Source organism: Protopterus annectens, chromosome 6.part0, assembly GCF_019279795.1.
Source record: "Protopterus annectens isolate FY-2018-M chromosome 6.part0, PAN1.0, whole genome shotgun sequence".
Classification (NCBI taxonomy): domain Eukaryota; kingdom Metazoa; phylum Chordata; order Ceratodontiformes; family Protopteridae; genus Protopterus; species Protopterus annectens.
Genome location: NC_056737.1, coordinates 1,106,329,396 through 1,106,348,733, shown reverse-complemented (window position 1 = coordinate 1,106,348,733; position 19,338 = coordinate 1,106,329,396). Strand labels below are relative to the sequence as shown.

General features: G+C 43.8%; 1 protein-coding gene across 1 annotated transcript in view; it reads right to left on the bottom strand.

The window, feature by feature from the left end:
• ZNF410 (zinc finger protein 410) overlaps positions 1–19,338 on the bottom strand; it is a 669,052-nt gene that overhangs the window by 534,094 nt on the left and 115,620 nt on the right. The window contains exons 3-4 of the mRNA XM_044074718.1: positions 17,093–17,308; positions 4,646–4,837 (exon numbers count right to left, since the gene is read on the bottom strand). Coding sequence (XP_043930653.1) covers positions 4,646–4,837; positions 17,093–17,308 — 408 coding nt within the window. The remainder of the gene's footprint in view (positions 1–4,645; positions 4,838–17,092; positions 17,309–19,338) is intronic.

Below are 19,338 nucleotides of genomic sequence, written 5' to 3'. Positions count from 1 at the left end.
GACATTTTGTGAAGACCCTGGGCACAGTAGATAAGCCAAAGGGCAGTGCAGAGAATTGATAATGCATTGAGCCTGCTATAAATCTGAGGTAACTTCTGCACGATTGTCGTCTGGGACGTGCAGGTATGCCTCCTTGAGATCCAAATTAACTAGCCAAGCCTCTTTGCCCAGCATGGGCAGGAGTTGTAGTGTTAACATTTTGAATTTTGGAACATCCAGGAAAGTATTTAGGATTGACAGGTCCAGTATTGGTCTCCATGCTTTGTCCTTTCTGGGTACTAGGAAAAGGCGTGAGTAAAATCCTTGGCCCTGTTCTTCTTGTGGAACTTTTTGAATAGCTCACATATCCATAAGAGCAGAAATCTGTTTTTGTGCCTCTGCCCATTGGTTTTGTGGCAGGTTTGGCATACCTTTTGATTTTGGAAGCGTGTGGAAGTTGAACCTGTACCCTTGAGAAACGATATTCAACACCCATTGGTCTTGGGTGATCATGTGCCAATTTTCTGAAAAAAGTGCCAGCTTTCCCCCTAGGGGTGCTGTCAACTGGTAAGAGCTTGGCATTTGAAGAGGGAAGTCATTGTGACTGTTTCCTATAAGGTTGTGATTTGTCTTCTCCTCCTTTGGGGGCTGAAGCACCCCATTGTTTAGGTCTGTAGGAGCCTTGGGGCTGAGATCTGCCTCCTGGGCGTCTGTATCTGCCTCTTTGTGGCCTGTCTGACACTGGAAAGGACCAATTTTTTGAAGGCCAGTTTCTGCTAAATCTAGGTGGTTGAACCTGTAAGAAATCTTTCACAGTTTGCATTGACTTTGCTTTACCCCCCATTTTCTTTAACACCTCTTCTGCCATAACACCAAACAAAGAATCATGCTGTAGTGGAGCATCCAATAATTTCACTTTAACATGGTCAGGTAAAGTTCATAGGTTGGTACTAGGCTATCAGCCCTAGGGCCTATACAAGCCTAGCCATAACAATTCCCTGGCTATTTCTTCCCACATTATTTACTTTCCTGGACCCCTGTCTAGCAGGGCGACTGACGTGATCCCTGGGGTGAATTTCCTTTCTCCCATCCAATCGTCAAGGTTCCTCTTGAAGAGGTCCAAAGAGGCACTCTGCTTGATATGTATGGGCAATCTATTCCAGAGTCTGGGGAGTCTCTGTTGAAAGAACTTTGTTCTTTCAACCAAGCATGTCTTCGAATAACAGCCTGTAACTGCGGCTCTACAAGAAGCCTCTAATGAATCACAACCACATTGCAGAGTATGCTTTCTCACTTGTTCAACTGCATGCAATAAATCCTGCATTTATTTACTGTCAGGACCTTCTATATTTGTAACCATTTTCTGCTTTAACAATGACATGAGATACTGTTGATATTTAAGCATGTAAAACTGGCAGTTTACAGCTCTTACAGCTAAAGTAGCAGAAGTGTAAACTTTTTTCCTCCATCTGTCCAGAGCTCTGGAATCCCTATCAGAGGGGACAGAATTTTTGGCAGTGGAAGCTTTAACCCCTTTAGGACCCTGAGAAATATTTTCTGGTTCTGCAGCGGGGTTTTTGTAAAGGAATTTATGAGAGTCAGGGACCCTGTAGTACCTGTCTGGCTTTACTGGTGCAGGGGATAAAGAATCAGGAGACAGACTGGATTCAGAAAAAAACATCATCTACAATATCAAGCACAGGGGGAATAGCTAAGGGCCTGCGCTGAGGCAACAGGAGGAAATCTCGGAGCCTTTTCTTGGATTCTGAGTAATCCTGGCTCTCCCAATGGAAATGCTCCCTCATGGTGTGCAGGGTTTCCCCAAAAGAGTAATCCTCAGGCGGTGAGGCTGAAGGAATGGACTCTTCAGCATCAAAGTCCTCACAGGGATGGAGAGAACAGCCCTGGTCAGAAGAAGAATCAGAGGAAATGGAAACCTGATCAGAGGAATCATAATCAGTGTCTTGCCTAGGCCTTTTGTCAGGAGGGGGATGGGAGCCCCTGATTAAAGTTATAAGGTCTTCGGCCATTTTAAGCATCTGTTTCTTTGGCATGGATGCCTGTTCTGGAGAATGCTGCACTTGTTTCCTTGTCTTTAATGGTATTTTTGACTTTGCATTTGCTGCTGTAGTAGCTTTAATTGTAAGCTGTGAAGGTCTGAAAACACCCTCAGAAACCAGTGCCTGCTCAGCTGCTCTGGACCCAACTGAGGGTAAATTTTCCGCAGGCCCAATACCTTGAGTTTCCACAGGCCTCGATGTCTCCACGTGGCTGTCGGTTACGGCCTGTGGGTCTGAAGTAGTGGGTGTCAGGGGCTGCAAAAGCGCCTCACCGAGAACCGGCGACTGGCCTAGAAGAGGCTTTGTCGTCGGTTTTGGACCTCGGATGCCTGTCTTTTTCTTTGTCCTTGCGTTTTTTATACATTCCGGTCGTCGGTTGTTCTGACGGCATTATGTAATTAAATCTTCATCCAAAATAATGTAAAGCAAAATCAAACAGATGTTTAATAGTGCATTTATTGAATCTAGCACAAAACCGACAACTAGTAACGTTGTGGTCAGGGCCTAGGCAAGGAATGCAGTAAGAGTGAAAGTCCTTATGAGGTATTTGCTTCCCACAAGAAATACAATTATTAACTTTTACTGACATTGGTCTGGAGCAAGAAAAGGTTTCCCCAACGGGGTACTTAGCTTTATTGAAGACTTCGGTTCTGAAATTCAATTTTGAAAATCTCAGGAGTCGGCTGACCGGCACTTGAGAACTGCTTTTGCTTCGGAAACCCCGCAGCAAGAAAGACTGAAGAAAATGGCGTCGGTTGCAACTTTTATACCCCTGGCACACTGACATCAGTGAAGAGGCGACAGCAACCGACGCCGGACCAAGACTTTGGAACTCGGGTCGACTACGGGTCGCCTGCCAGCAGGATAACCCAAGTGTAATGACTGCAACAGTGAAACAAGATGAACATGCTAGGTATTCTCATTCATAAGCTGCCCATTTTGGGTCTTTCAGAAATTATTTTGTATAACCTGTTTGAGATGTTAAACACAAAACATTCTCAGCCCCTTCCAAGCAAATCTACAGGAATTTTTCAAGCAAATCTACAGGAATTTCTGAAATTATTACAAGAGAATTCACTCAATATTCTGCAAATTTTGAACTAGGAAAAGTACTGTAGTGCTGCTTATATATCTACCCCACTCTGCAAGCTGCAACACCAAGGTCAAAATCATCAGATAATCCCAGGAGCTATAACTGAAGTGCACAGCATTCCCAAGCACTACTACTTAGAAGACTGCAACATGAAGATCACCAAACTTGTAGGAACAAGTTAAAGGAAACTACTGTAGCAGCGACCACACCTAAAACTTACTGCTAACATCCCATGGCTATCGTGTACAGACAAAGTCCTGACTATGGCCTAGTCTGACAAGACTGATTAGTGGTACAGATGCTTCACATTGCAGGGAGGATGGGACTGCCTGTCCTGGCTAAGAGGGATGACCATCCCCACATCATGATGCTGCTCAGCTGAAACAGCCCATTCTGCAGAGTGGGGGCATGCTAGGATCTTGGGAGCTGGTGCAGGGAGAAAATGGATGTGACCACCTGGGTCTATATTAGTTCACCGAAAAATATTTTCAGCAAACACCTAATCGTCAAAAACCACTTCCACAATTTGCGAAACTTTCCCAGGGCAATGAAACAATTGCTCTGCAGCACAACAGAACACACAACGCACTAAATCAAACCCACCCAAGTGGGGGGCTACAACCCCCCCCCACCTCTTCCAACTATACATACAAACCCTCGAGATCGTACTACAATGGAGAAACGGGCAAAGTTGTGTAGTTGGCCAACTACTTCACTGACCTCAGAAAATTCTGCAAATTGCAGAAGTGATTTTCGACAGTTAGGTATTCACTGAAAATATCTTTCGGTGAAGTAATATAGACCCGATCACCCAAGCTAGCAATGGTAACTCCTGTCAATGCATGTAGAGAAGCACTTGTAAGGGAACAAAAAAAGTGCACGGGCAGACACTCCATGACGCAAATGCTCATGCTGCCACCAAGGTAGAGGCTAGGCCATTTACAGTAAAAATGCTGTCAAAGCTGAGATGCAGGATGTCTCCTGTCCCAGGGTATATGGAGATTTCCACTAATGGAGAATGAATGGGAGTCCAACACTGGGAAGATCGATGCCTGGCCAGCCAAGAGGAAAAAAGTATCCAATTAAAATAGGATTACTCTTAATGAGACAGAGAAGAAAATTAATACAAGTCGTGAACTGCAACTGTATTACAAGGACAGCAAACCGATCTCTAATTTACTGCCTAGCTGTTCTCTATTTACCCACATTTCTTGCTTACATAAATCCTGCAAATGAATGAACAGTATTTAAAAAAAAAGAGAATATAGGTGCCAGAACCAGTCAAGCAACTGGCTAAAAGTTAAAAAAAAAAAATTGTGTGCAACAAATGCAAAAAAAAAATACACACATGTAGCAAATACATTTACATAACATGCATAGACCAATTTTCCTTACACTTCTTGATACAATGAAGATGTAAGCAGTTATACGACACAAAAAATGACACTTCCTATTCAGGTGTAGCAGTTACAATTGTACCATACTACAAAACTTTAAAGAGAAGACAAAATACCATCATGACTTGCTTTAGCATCTTTGGCCAACTGTGCTCGAGTGGCAGCAATCAGACTGTCATGGGCCAATTCCTGTACCCGCAGGAACCAAGGAGCACCATTGTCGATGGCCTCAGTGGAGGGAAATACACTCCCAACATCCTCTGCCTCATCTTGTACAAACACCAGATGCTCAGCAGATGTTCCCAATCCTGAAACACAATGTTACTTAGTCAGATTCAACATAATTTTTGAGTTTCCTCCATAAAATACCTAACAATTTTACAACTACAAAATGTCATGTGCGTTACTTACTCACTAAAAAGTTTTTAAAGTCTCAAATGACAGAATTATCAAACCCTTTGTCACACCTCCTCAGCACTGCAAATTATTTTAGACACTTCATCATAGTCAATAAATTTGCAAACATATTCATTACGCTCTGAAGGTGAGCTCTGCTAGATCCAGTCAGCTTATCAATAGGCAATCAACAACCAGACAGCTTCATTTTTTATCGCTCTTGCTACTCTGCGCAGCCCTCAAATATCACGTGTCTGTGAAGCCCTGCTGCAAACTGTGGTAGTGTAAGAATCCCTGCCATTTCCCTAAAAAAAAAAAAACTGTAAACTTGGCACTTCATATCACACCATTATTATTTATAACAAATTAATGTCCCACGGGGAGTCATATTTGGTGCATACTAGTTCAACCTGTGTATCACAAGGATTTGGCTTCCAAAAACAATTCTACTATGCAGAGCCTGCTGATGACAGAGGCAATAAAGCACTATTAACTGGATTGAGTAATACACAACAATAGGCTAATGGTTACGATCTGCTATACGACACAACCAAGGTACAGAGACTTTTGTCTGGAACTTAAAAAAGTAATTCTTCTGAGTACTGTGCAATGTATATCAGGACCTAAAACTGAAACCAGACAGTAACGAACTCAAACACTGCATGGACCTGAAGGCTATCAAAACCCCCAATACCATGATGCATTAGATAACTTACAGGCATACTGACGTTCTAGTCCCTAATATGTAGCCAAAAAGAAACACTAAATGAACTTAAGGTCTTTAATAAAATTAAGGCATAAAATAAGAACAGACAGCTAGTGGAAGAGATTACGAACGACTACATGAAACGGTTTACACTAAAAGATTAAGGTTACTGAATCTGACATGTATGTGCTACAAAAGATTCTGATGACATGAAGGGATAGGTTCATAGGTTGGTACTGAGCTATCTGCCTGAGGCATATATTAGCCCAGCCATGTTGTGCGGTATTCACCGCCCCTTTAGTAGATCCCTAGACCCTTGTACTAGCAGCTAGTACCCTTGGCCCCTATCTAGTAGTGCTGTTGGTGTGATCCCCGGTGTGAACTTTCTGTTACCCATCCACTCATCAAGGTTCCTCTTGAAGAGTGATAGTGAGGGGCTCTGTCTTATGTAGATCGGGACCCTGTTCCATAGTAAGGGAAGTCTCTGCGAAGGGAATCTATCCCTCCAGCATGTTCTATTCACTGTTGTGTTGAGGTTTATATCCCTAGAGCGTGTAGCTCGAGTAGATTTGGTTTTGATAAGATGGAGCATGCTCAACAATTCTGGGTTGGACATGGCTCTGTAAGCTAGACAGAGATCACCTCTGAGAAAGCGGTATGCAACAGAGAACAGTCTTAGCTTTTTCAATCATGCTGCATAGGGCAACTGTTTGAGGCCAGTAATTCTCTTGGTTAGGTATCTCTGTGGTCTCTCTAGCTGCTGGAGATGTCTAGCCAGGTACATTCCAATTGGTGCATTGTACTCAATAATGGGTCTGATGAGGGAAGAGTAGAGGGGCACCATTGATGCGAACCCTTTCATGAACAGATGGGTCACATAGAAGGATTTTCTAACCACTTTGGCAACATGGTTATCAAAGGAAAGCTGGCCATCTACTTGGGTCCCTAGATCCCTTATTTCTTCTTCAGATTGCAGGGGATTACCTCCTATGTTGTAGTTTGCGGGTACTCTGTTTTTTCCAAAGGGGATTACTACGCATTTTATTGCATTTAGCTCGAGACCATGGCTTTGACACCATGCATCAGTCTCATTTAGGCCCTTCTGGAGGATCTCCATGTCAGCCGGAGACTCTATTATAGCACCCAGTTTGCAGTCGTCCGCAAACTTAGTCAGTCACAGCCCTTCCGTGCTTGCCTGTACTTCTAAGAAGTATATGCCAAACAGGAGGGGCCCCAGGACAGAGCCCTGAGGCACACCACTCATTACTGGTCTGGATTCGGACACAGATCCCGCTACTCTTACTTTATGGGATCTGTCTGAGAGCCAGTATGCGATCCATCTTGTGACGTAAGGGTTTATGCCCAAGCTGGTGAGCTTATCAATAATACCCGAATGGGGAATGGTGTCAAATGCTTTAGCAAGGTCAAGGTAAGCAGTGTGTACCTCCTTTCCCTTATCTATAGCCTGAGTAACTGTCTCAAAGAAATCCACCAGGTTCAGGAGGCATGATCTGCCCTTGATGAAGCCGAACTGTGTGGGGTCCAGCGACTGGAGGTTCCCAATCTCTCCATTTATGAGTTCCATAATGATTCGCTCCATAGCCTTACAGTTCAGACTGGTCAGGCTTATTGGTCGGTAGTTCCCAGGGTCAGTTGTGGCCCCACCCTTGTGTAGCGGGACCATCGTTGCCGTGCGCCATTCTCTGGGCACATATCCTGTGGAGAGGCTGAGACTGAACAGGGTATTAAGATGCGGGGTTAATTCCTTTTGGAGCTCGCGTATGAGACAGCCTGGGACACCATCTGGTCCCATGGAGGCAGTGTTTTTAGCTTTAGATAGAGCCTTGTTAACCAACGTATCAGTAATAATTGGACTTACACAATCCCCTGGAATGGTAACAGGCCCTGTAGGTGGTGAGGGGGGGGGGGATTTGCACTGAACCTGTCAGCCAAGATGTTGGCAAAGTCAGAAGGGTCAGTGTATTTTGTTCCATTTTGTACTAGCTCAGAACAGACCTGAGCGTTGCCATTTAGGGTTTTAACGTAGCCATAGAAGGTCTTATGGTTATCCTTGGCATCCTTGGCAACTTTCTTTTCTAAATTAGCTTTAGTTGACTTGATGAGGGTCTTCAATTTCTTACTAATGCTGATCAGGGATGATTTTTCTACTTGAGATTTGGCCTTTTTTTGTATAAGTCTCCTCCTTTTATTGTAAAGTTTGCTTATGGCCGGGATCCACCAGACTGGTTTCTTCTTGCTTGAGGAAGGAGTCTTGGTTTTATTTGGGATAGCACGGTTCATGCAATTCTGAAAATGCATATAGAGTGCCTTGGTGTAGGATTCCGCATCCTGGATATCATTATCCTTCTGCAAGGGAATAGTGAAGCTTTCCACTTCAGATGCAAGTAGTTTGAAATTTGCTTTGAAAAGGTTTTTGACTATGTTTTTTTTGACTGGGGGAGGTGGAGGGGTGAGGATGTCCAGGGTTAACATTTTGTGGTTGGATCTGACCAAGGAGGGAGTGATAAAAGGTGTGGTACAGTGGGCGCCCATATTTGTGATGATTAAATCCAATATGTTGTCCCCTCTAGTGGGGGAAAGTACAGTTGTGTACACTTACCATAAATGTAGATGTTCGAGTGTCTTCACTGTTGCAGTCATCACTGTAGGGTTCTTCCTGCTGGCAGGCAGCCCTCGGTCGGCCAGAATCCCAAAGTCTGGGTCCGGCGTCGGCTGTGAATGCATCTTCCCTGACGTCAATGCGCCAGGGGTACAAAGCCTCCAGCCGACGCCATGGTCCCCAGTTTTTCTTGCCCCAGATGTCAGGTGCCCAAAAATAAAGGCTAACAATAGAACAAAACACCACAAAAGTATAGCATACAACTTTCCCCATAACCTGCAGCAAATACACCTCAGAAGAAGGGAAAGGCAGAGAACAACACTAATAAAAGTATAAGAGGGGACAGCAGGGAGGGTAACCCAGACTGCAACAGGGAAGACACTCGAACATCTACATTTATGGTAAGTGTACACAACTGTACTATGTTCCTCGTGTTTCACTGTTGCAGTCATCACTGTAGGGCTGAATCCCGAAGCTGAGAAATAGGGTGGTGGGTATAGAACAGAAGGGGCGGCTAGAAGGCCTTGCAAGACTGCAGAGGCAAAGCCTGCCCTACATTTGGAGTAAAGAGGGAGATTACAGTGCTTAGAGAAAATATGCACTGAACTCCAAGTTGCAGCTTCCAAAACATCTTTGGTAGGAACTCCCCTGAGAAAGGCAGCTGAAGTAGCAGCAGCTCTGGTAGAGTGTGTCCTTATGCTACCAGGAGTTTGCTTTCCATGATGAGCTAAATGAGGAATTAAACCCGCACATAAGGCAGCTGTTTAATCTCAGCCTTACCACAGGATACGTGCCCAAGGAGTGGCGTACGGCAACTGTGGTCCCACTCCACAAAGGTGGCGCCTCTACGGACCCTGGTAATTACCGCCCCATAAGCTTAACAAGTCTAGTCTGCAAAGCTATGGAGAGGATCATAATGGAGCTCATAAACAAAGATATAGGGGACTTGCAGACATTGGACCCGACCCAGTTTGGCTTTGTCAAGGGAAGATCATGCCTTTTGAACTTGGTCGACTTCTTGAAATAGTCACCAAGGCCATTGATGAGGAAAGGCAGTCCATACAGCCTACCTTGACCTTGCAAAGGCTTACACAATACCCCACTCGGGTATTGTAGAAAAACTTACCAGCTTAAATGTAAACCCATATGTCACAAGATGGGTTGCAAACTGGCTTAAGGACAGAACCCACAGGGTTAGAGTTGCTGGCGCTGTGTCAGACTCCAAGCCGGTCACAAGTGGTGTCCCACAGGGCTCGGTCCTTGGCCCCCTATTGTTTGGCATCTACTTCTCAGAAGTACAGGCCAACATGGGAGGACTTTGCTGACAAAGTTTGCAGATGACTGCAAACTGGGCGCCATAGTGGAAAGTGCATCGGACACTGATATCCTTCAGAAGGGACTCACGGAAACAGATAGCTGGTGCCAGAGCCATGGCCTGAAGTTAAACGCCAAAAAATGTATAGTCATACCCTTCGGGAAAAACAAGGTAACCCCAAGCTACCATATAGGTGGCAATCCACTAAGCACAGAAGAGGTCATCAGGGACCTGGGGACCCAGGTTGACAGTGGCCTTTCTTTTGACACTCACATTGCTAAAGTGGTTAGAAAGACCTTCTACATTGCCCACCTGATCATGAAGGGATTCACATCCAGATCTAGTGAGGTCATTGTTCCCCTGTACTCTTCACTTATCAGACCAATGATCGAGTACAATGCCCCATTCGGGATGTATCTCACCCGACATCTGCAGCAATTGGAGAGACCCCAAAAGTTCCTCACCAAAAGGATAAAGGGACTCCAAAATCTGTCATATGCTGCCAGATTGAAGAAACTCCAGCTCTATTCAGTCGCATACCGCCTGCTCAGAGGTGACATGTGCCTGACATACAAGGCCATGTCCAACCCGAATTAATGGACATGCTCCACCTCAAAAATCCAAATCCACCAAAACCACTAGAGCAAGCGACTTAAACCTTAGCACGGATATAAATAGGGCGTGCTGGAGGGATAGATTTATCACTCAGAGACTCCTATGCTGTGGAATAAAATCCCGGTCCATGTGAGGCAGAGCACCTCGCTGACTCTGTTCAAGAGAAATCTAGACCTGTGGATGGGAGATCGTAGGTTTACCCCGGGAATCATCTCTGGGTCACTGCTGGACAGAGGCACAACAAACTAATGGGCACAGTATTTTTTCATATAAGGGGTGGCGTAAGCCACAATAATTTGGGCTAGGCTTATAAATGCCTTAGGGCAGATAGCCTAGTATAAACCTATGAACCTATGAACCTATGAGATTAACAAAATCTGAAACCATGAGCAATCCATTTAGAAATGGTCTGTTTTGAAATAGCTTTGCCTTGAGAATTAGCTGCATAAGCAACAAACAGTTGTTCTGTTTTCCTGACATCCTTGGTTCTGTTCAGGTAAAAACAAAGCTGCCTATGTAAATGCAAGATCCTCTCCCCCTTATTTTGAGGATTAGGGAAAAAAGTTGGCAGGTGAATAGTTTGATTTAAAGCCACTTTAGAAACCACTTTAAGCATGAAAGTAGGGTTAGTCCTCAAAGAAACCCTGTCTTGATGAAAAATAATGTAAGGTTCCACAGCCATGAGTGCTTGTAACTCCGAGACTCTCCTGGCTGAAGTTAAAGCCAAAAGGATAGCAGTCTTCCAAGATAAGTACTTTATATCGGATGTGGCAGCAGGCTCAAAAGGTGGCTGAGTAAGCTTTACCAGTACATAATTGAGGTCCCAAGCAGGAATGGGTGGTCTCCTAGGGGGTCTTAAATTCTTTGCCCCTCTGAGATATTGTTTAAGAAGTGGATGTGAAAAAATTGGTGGATCTGTGTTAAAATGCGCAGAAATAGCTGAGGCATGTATTTTTATGGAGGAAAAAGATAAGCCCTTGTGCAACATCTCTGTTAGGTACTGTAAAATCAGAAGAATGTTTGGAATGAGGGGATCCAAATCCTGAGCATGCATCCAGGTACAAAAACTCTTCCATTTTCCTGCATAAGATTTCCTAGTACTAGGCCTTCTGTCTTCTAAGATAACATCCATTACCTGTTTGGTAAGGGTAGGATTAATTATAGGTCCTGAATATGCCAAGCTGCCAGACAGAGTTTTGATATGAGAGTGCAGGACCTGGCCCTGATGTTGAGACAAAATATTTGGAATCCGTGGGAGAATCCAAGGAAGTTCCTGGGATAGATTCATCAGTGTTGAGTACCAAAATTGATGGGGCCAATTTGGGGCCAGTAAGATCATCTTTGGCTTGTCCTGTTTTATTTTCAATAACACTTTTGGTATGAGAGGCAGTGGAGGAAAGGCATACACCGAAAAGTTCCTCCAACTGAATGAGAGAGCATCCACCTTCCATGCTAGCTTGTGATAAATCCTTGTGCAAAAAGTCTGTTACTGGTAGTTCTGGGGAGAGGCAAACAGATCTATGTCCGGGCAACCCCAGGCTTCTGTAATCATCTTGAATATGTGAGAGTCCAGCATCCATTCGTGTGGGTCCGACAGGTTCCAGCTCAGACTGTCCGCCAGAGTGATTACTATTCCTGGAAGAAACTGAGCTTGTAAATCCACTTTGTAAGCCAGTGCTGTGTTCTATAGAATCATGGCTAGTCTGCAAAGGGGGTAGGAGTGGGAACCCCCTTCCTTGTTTATGTACCACATAACTGTGGTGTTGTCCGTCTGTATCAGTAACTGCCCCGGCTGTAAAAGATCCCTGAAAGCCGTGAGGGCATTCTGCACAGCTAACATCTCTTTTAAGTTGATGTGCAGGTGCATTTGATCCTCTGTCCATGAACCTTGCATGCCTTTTCCCTGCATGTGGGCTCCCCATGCATAATCCGAGGCATCCGTGGTGATCACTTGGTAGGCTGGAGGTAGACTGAAGGCTTTCCCTTTGTTTTGAAGACATGCCATGGCCCACCAATGAAATCCTTTTTGTAGGCAAGGCAAGAGTGCAATCATGGTTTCCAAACTGTGACAATGTTGGGACCATATGCTTTTTAGGTACCATTGTATCTTCCGCATATGCAATCATGCACATGGTATGAGCAGGATGCCATGTAACCCAAAGCCTGCAGAAATTTTCTTGCAGTTAGCTGAGACACTGATGCCAGGCTTTTGAAAGTTGAAGCCAGTTGCATTTGTTTTTCTGGTGTCAGGTATGCCATCTGGGCTGTAGTGTTTAAAAATGCACCCAGGAATGTTATCTGTTGAGTGGGTACCAAATTTGACTTTTTTAGGTTCACTGTGAATCCCAGGCACTTGAGTAGATTCTGAACAAATTCCAGGTGCTGAAGTAAAATGTCCTTGCTGTCTACTTGAATGAGGCAGTCGTCCAAATAAGGGTAAATTTTAATTCCCTTGAGTATGCAGTAAGCTACAACTGGTGCCAGGCACTTGGTAAAGACCCTGGGCACAGTAGATAAGCCAAAGGGCAGCGCAGAGAATTGGTAATGTTTCGAGCCTGCCTTGAACCTGAGGTATCTTCTGCACTCCTGTCTGACTGGAATGTGCAGGTAAGCCTCCTTTAAATCCAATGTCACCATCCATGCATTTTTGCTCAACATTGGCAGGAGTTGCTGCAGAGTAAGCATCTTGAACTTTGGTAGCTCCAGGAAAGTATTTAAGACTGACAGATCCAGGATGGGTCTCTAAGACTTTTCCTTTCTGGGAACTAGAAAGAGTCTCGAATAAAAACCTTGCCCCGTCTCTGAATTTGGAACCAATTCTATGGCCCTCATAGCCATGAGGGACCTCACCTGTTTTAATGCCTCTGTCCACTGATTTTTTGGCAGGTCTGGCCATCCGTTTGGTTTTGGCAAGGTGTGAAAGTGGAATTTGTAACCTCTTAAAACTACATCCAGAACCCATTTGTCTTGGGTTATGCAAGTCCAATTTTGGTGAAAAAGAGAAAGTTTTCCTCCTAGAGGAGCTTCCAGAAGGAAGAGTCCTTGAGCCATGCAGGGGGAGTCATTGTGCCTGTTTCCTATAAGGTTGTGACCTATCTTCTCCTCCCTTGGGGGTGGAAGCACTCCACTGTCTAGGCCTGTACGAAGTCTGTGTTTGGGCCCTCCCTCTGGGGCATCTATATCTACCCCTCTGAGGCCTGTCCAAGCTGGGAAAGGACCAATTTTTAGCTGGCCAGTTTCTGCTGAATCTAGGAGGCTGAACTAGTAAAAATTCTTTAACCGTTTGCATGGATTTTGCCTTATCCTCCATTTTCTTTAAAACCTCTTCAGCCTTAGGCCCAAACAAAACATTATGTTGAACAGGAGCATCCAGTAATTTTGCTTTTACCTGATCAGGCAAATATTGTTACTTTAACCAAGCATGCCTTCTAATGACCGTGCCAGTGGCAGCCGCAAGAGGCCTCCAAAGCATCAAAATCACAGTGTAAGGTATGTTTCCCCACTTGCTCAGTAGCATGCATCAAATCTTGTAATTCCTTATTATCTGCACAAGCAGAAATGGCCAACATTTTTTGTTTCATAACAGACAAAAGGTATTGCTGATATTTCAACATATGAAATTGACAATTCAAAGCTCTAACAGATAAAGTTGCAGAAGTGTACACCTTTTTGCCCCATCTCTCCAAAGCTCTGGAATCCCTATCAGAAGGAATGGGGTTCTTAGCAGTGGCAGCCTTAACACCTTTAGGACCCTGAGAAATGGTTTCTGGGTCAGCAGTAGGATTTTTAAAAAGAAACTTGTGTGAGTCAGGAACCCTGTAATATCGATCAGGTTTAACAGGGGCCGGAGGAAAAGAGTCAGGAGATCAATTAGATTCAGTAAAAACATCATCCACAATATCCAAAACAGGAGGGATAGCAAGGGGCCTGTGTTGGGGAAGAAGGAAATCCCTAAGCCTTCTCTAAGATTCAGAATACTCCTGCCCTTCCCAATGAAAATGTTCCCTCATGTCATGTAAAGTTTCCCCAAAAGAGTAATCTTCAGGAGGAGAAGCTGAATGAATGGAATCTTCAGCATCAGAATCCTCGTAAGGAGGGAAAGTGTAATCCTGTTCAGAGGAGGAAACTGAAGAGACAGAAACCTGATCAGAAAATTCATAATTTAACTCTTGTCTTGGCCTTTTGTCTGGAGGGGGATGGGAACCCCTAATCATAGTCAATAGGTCCTCAGCCATTTTAAGCATTTGCTTTTGAGATTTAGGTCCCGGATCAGAGGAGGCCTGGGCTTGAGCCTTTGCTTTAGAAGGAGTCTTTGCCTTTGTCTTTATCTGCAGCTGTGTAGGCCTGAAGACCCCCCCCGGAAGCCGGTACCTGCACAGTGGCTCTGGACCCATCAGAGGGAGCACTGTCCGAAGGTCCAGTACCTTGAAGTTCCGAAGGCCTCGTCGGTTCCTCGTGGGAGTCTGTATCGGCAAGCGGTTCTGAAATGGCGGATGACAGGGGCTGCGAAAGCGCCTCACTGACGACGGCCGAACCGGCAACTGGTTGTAAAAGAGAATCGTTGTCTGATTTGGACCTCGGAGGCCTATCCTTATCCTTGCGCCTTTTATGAATTCCGGTAGTCGGAAGCGTGTCCGACGACATGTTATAATTAAATCTTCTCCCAAAATAATGAAAGGCAAAATCGTATCTCCTTTTAATAGTTCGTTGATTAAATCTAGCACAAAACCGACAACTAGCTACATCGTGGTCAGGGCCTAGGCAAGGAATACAGTAAGAATGGAAATCCTTTATGAGGTATTTGCTTCCCACATGAAATACAATTATTAACTTTTTCTGACATCGGGCTGGAGCAAGAAAAGAGTTTCCCCAACGGGGTACCTAGCTTTAAGAAGAAGAAGAAAATCTTCGGACTGAAGCACCAAAAGTAACAGGAGACAGCTGACAGGCACTTGCGAACTGCTTCTGCTTCGGGCACCGCGTGGCAAGAAAGACTGGGGAACATGGCGTCGGCTGGAGGTTTTGTACCCCTGGCGCATTGACGTCAGGGAAGATGCGTTCACAGCCGACGCCGGACGCAGACTTTGGGATTCTAGCCGACCGAGGGCTGCCTGCCAGCAGGAAGAACCCTACAGTGATGACTGCAACAGTGAAACACAAGGAACATCATACTAGTTGTTCAAGGGCATTTGAATTTATAAATTCTATGAATCACTGAGCATAGGAGTTGGAACATTGGTAGTTCGCCCAGTCTATACCAGGGTAGGTGAAATCACCCAAGATTATGGTGATGATCATCTCTTTTGTTGGCTTGTTCTGCAGAGACTCATTGTCTACGCACGGCCTAAGGGACAGACAACATAGGGTACAATGAATCTTCTCAAGCAACAAAAAAAGTTATATAAGTAAGTTGAAGGGTTACCCAATACATTTAAGGATGCATCACTTAAAGTATTTTAAAAATTTATACTGGATGTTGACACAGGAATGAGAAAATATGACTAATGGCAATGTGGGGGCAATGGTTCCTTACAGCAAGTAACAAGAAACCATGCCGAAATACTGTAATCATGAATTACACAATAATGTCATTACTGAGATGCTTTTCAATATAGGAGTACAACAAAATTTCAATTGTATAAAAGAGATCTCATTCACTGTGAATCAGTTTTACGGATAAGGGCCAGTTTGAGGTCAAGGTTAGAAACAGACTTAGGATTACAGTTCTTCTTCTTTCGGCTTTTCCCGGTTAGGGGTCACCACAGCGGATTATCTGTCCACTCATGATTGGCAGTGGAGTTTTACTGTATCGAGTTGCCAGCCCGGCGCCCAACCTTCCACAGAAGGCACATACGCACTCACACCTGGGGCCAATTTAGAGTGTCCAATCCACCTACTGCATGTCTTTGGGATGTGGGATTTGACCGGAGCACCCGGAGGAAACCCACGCGGCCACAGGGAGGACATGCAGACACCGCACAGAAGACACCCCAGCCGAGAATCGGACCAGAGAACCTCTTGCTGTAAGGTGACAACGCTAACCGCTGCACCACCGTGGCCGCCCAGGATTAGGATTACAGTTATTACATTTAAATAGCATTGGTTAGTCATACTGATCGGGCATAACATTCCTGAAAACAGTGTGCACAAGAGACTTTTGCCAAATTTTAAAAAAGAAATAACAACATGGCAGCACTGAGAATAAAATCATATTTGGCTTTCATATGCATGTATGTATTACTGGAGCAGCCACAAAGAGACAGTGATGTGCATACCCTTAAGTTTTTATCTCCGTTAACTACTTAAAGCATGTTTTATCTGTGTGCACAGCCTTAGGGGTAGGATGGTATCTGTGACGCACACAGAGACACACACACAGACACGCACATTTCATGAGCATCAAAAGTCATAGCAAGCACAAAAACAAGGGAGAAAAAAGAGCTGGTTTAAAACTTATGCTACACCAAAGGTGGCTAATGCAACTGCCTCAAAGAAGTTACCCTGCAGCAACAGCCCCCTGAAAGTAATATTGTGCTTATCTGGTTAACAAATGCAGACAAACCATTTCCAACATGCTCTTACAGTATGGTTTGCGAACAAAAACAAAATCACAAGGGCATCCACAGGAAGTGAATTAAAAATAAAATAAATTAATTTAAAAGCTGTGCTTCCTACATGGTGAAGCCTAATTCCTGCACATTCATCAGAGAGAGTCTCTTGTATGATCCTTACATTCAAGGCTTGGTATAACTCTACTTCAGCAAATAAACAGGAAATAAACACACAGATGCATAACTGTATGGCCTCAGGTTTCCTGAACATCCTCCTAGACATTCAATTTGTTTTTTTCAAAATAGTTTGATATGCCAACAATAAAATAATAATAACAACAATTATAATAATAACTGTACCAGATCGTGCCAAGTTTAGGAGTATGAAGGAAGTGCTGTCATTCTGTTGTATGTCCTGTAACAAAGATGGGGAGCCAGGACTTGGCAATATCTCTGACAACTTGGGGCTACTCTGTCCTCTGGACTCATCTCTCTCATTCTCCACATCAGATTCCAAACTTCTTAACAAGGCTGAAGTAGGACACTTAATGGAATCTTCTTGAGGAATAGCAGATCCTTGCAAGAAAAAAAAATCAGCCTTTCAATATAAATAACATTTTAAAAGTAACTATTTTCTTCAGTATTTTTATAAAAAGTAAACTGAGCTATGGTATGATGTCTCACATATGCATCCATCTTTATTCTGCATGTTCAAAGTATTGCAGAATAAAAAGGAAACAGAAACAAACGTCTTGCACATTTTTCTGAAATGGCTTTTTAGTGGGTTTTAACATTTCAAAGGTGTACTCTACTGCACAAACTAATGTGCTTATTTTAACCCATTCACTCCAATGAAGCTCAGGAAGTTTGCACTGTAACTTCCAATGGGCGGAGCCTAAGCCTTTTGACAGACTCAAATTTCAAACAAATGTTCATATCTCTGGAACCACAGGGGTTATGACAGAAGTATACATGGAAAACTCTTCAGCACAAACTACTTTTACAGTGGCAGTATTCTTTAGGTTCTAAGTCTTAAACTGAATTTTATGTCACAGTAAACAGTAAAGTAAACAGTAACTATCAAAAAGTGCATTGTCATCCCCTTTGGTAAAAATTCTGTACCCATGAACTACCACATAGGCGGTAGTCTACTTAACACCGAAAGTGTGATAAGAGACCTTGGGACACAGGTGGACAGTAGTCTCTCCTTTGATAATCACATCGCCAAAGTGGTCAGGAAATCCTTCTACGTGGCACACCTCATCACAAAAGGTTTCTCATCCAGAAAAAAAGAGGTCATTGTTCCCCTCTACTCATCACTCATTAGACCCATTATAGAGTACAATGCCCCTTTTGGTATGTACCTCACAAGACATCAACAACTGGAAAGGCCGCAAAAATACCTCACAAAGAGGATTACTGGCCTCAAACAGATGCCTTACGCAGACCGTCTCAAAAAACTCCAGCTTTACTCTGTCGCATATTGCCTACTCAGAGGCGATCTCTGCCTAACATATAAAGCTATGTCAAACCCAGAGCTGTTGGACATGCTCCACTTAAAGAAATCCCAATCCCTCCGAGCTACATGCTCTAGGGACCTAAACCTTGTCACCACAATAAACAGAACATGCTGGAGGGATAGATTCCTGTCCCAGAGACTTCCCATACTCTGGAACAGACTACCTATCTATATCAAACAGAGCTCCTCATTAGCACTCTTCAAGAAAAATCTTGATGATTGGATGGGTAATAGGAAATCCACCCCGGGGATCACTTCTGTGGTTCTGCTTGACAGGGGCACAGGAAAATAATTTTCTTGGGTGGCGAAAGCCAGGGTACATTTTTGGCTAGGCTTGTATAGGCCCTAGGGCCAATAACCTACTACCTACCTATGAACCTATTGCATTTGTAATATTTTGTAAACAGCTTATAATATCTCAGCAACCACTCAAGTTACACACGTACTGTACTGTCAGCAGCATTTTATTCATCTAGCTGAGAGCTTTCATATCAGACTGAGGAGTTCTGTCTGTGTTACTTGTTTTTTGAAATATTTAGAAAAATATGAAAATTACACCTATATAAATTTATATCATAAAAACAGTTAATACCTATTTACCTGCACTAGACGGAGATCAAATATTAATGCAGTTGAGCTTGCTGTTGCATAAGCTTTAAGATGAACTATTTTAAAACCTTGTACATAGCATGGTTTTCGCATTACTGATACAAATATGAACAAGCAATATTTGATGCCTAGAGGCGTAAGTAGGAGTTAACTACAGATGCACCTGGAGGCATCACTTGGATGTAATGGACAAGAAACATTACAAGTGTGGTCGGCAGAAACCAAAAAGCTGGCATTAAAAATACCACGTCATGTTAAAGTGATTCTTCTTCTCTGCTTCTGTGAGGCACACACTCAGGTCGTTTAAGAACTCCTTCTACAAAATGAACAGCAGGAACTGCTTACACTAACTGAACCACCACATAAACAATCTGCCAGGTACTCTAATCACTGGACAGCAAATGTGCTGCAGCTATCCATGAAACAGCAGAAAAATAAGATCAGTGTGGGAATAACAGAAGCTAACCAGGTTTATAAG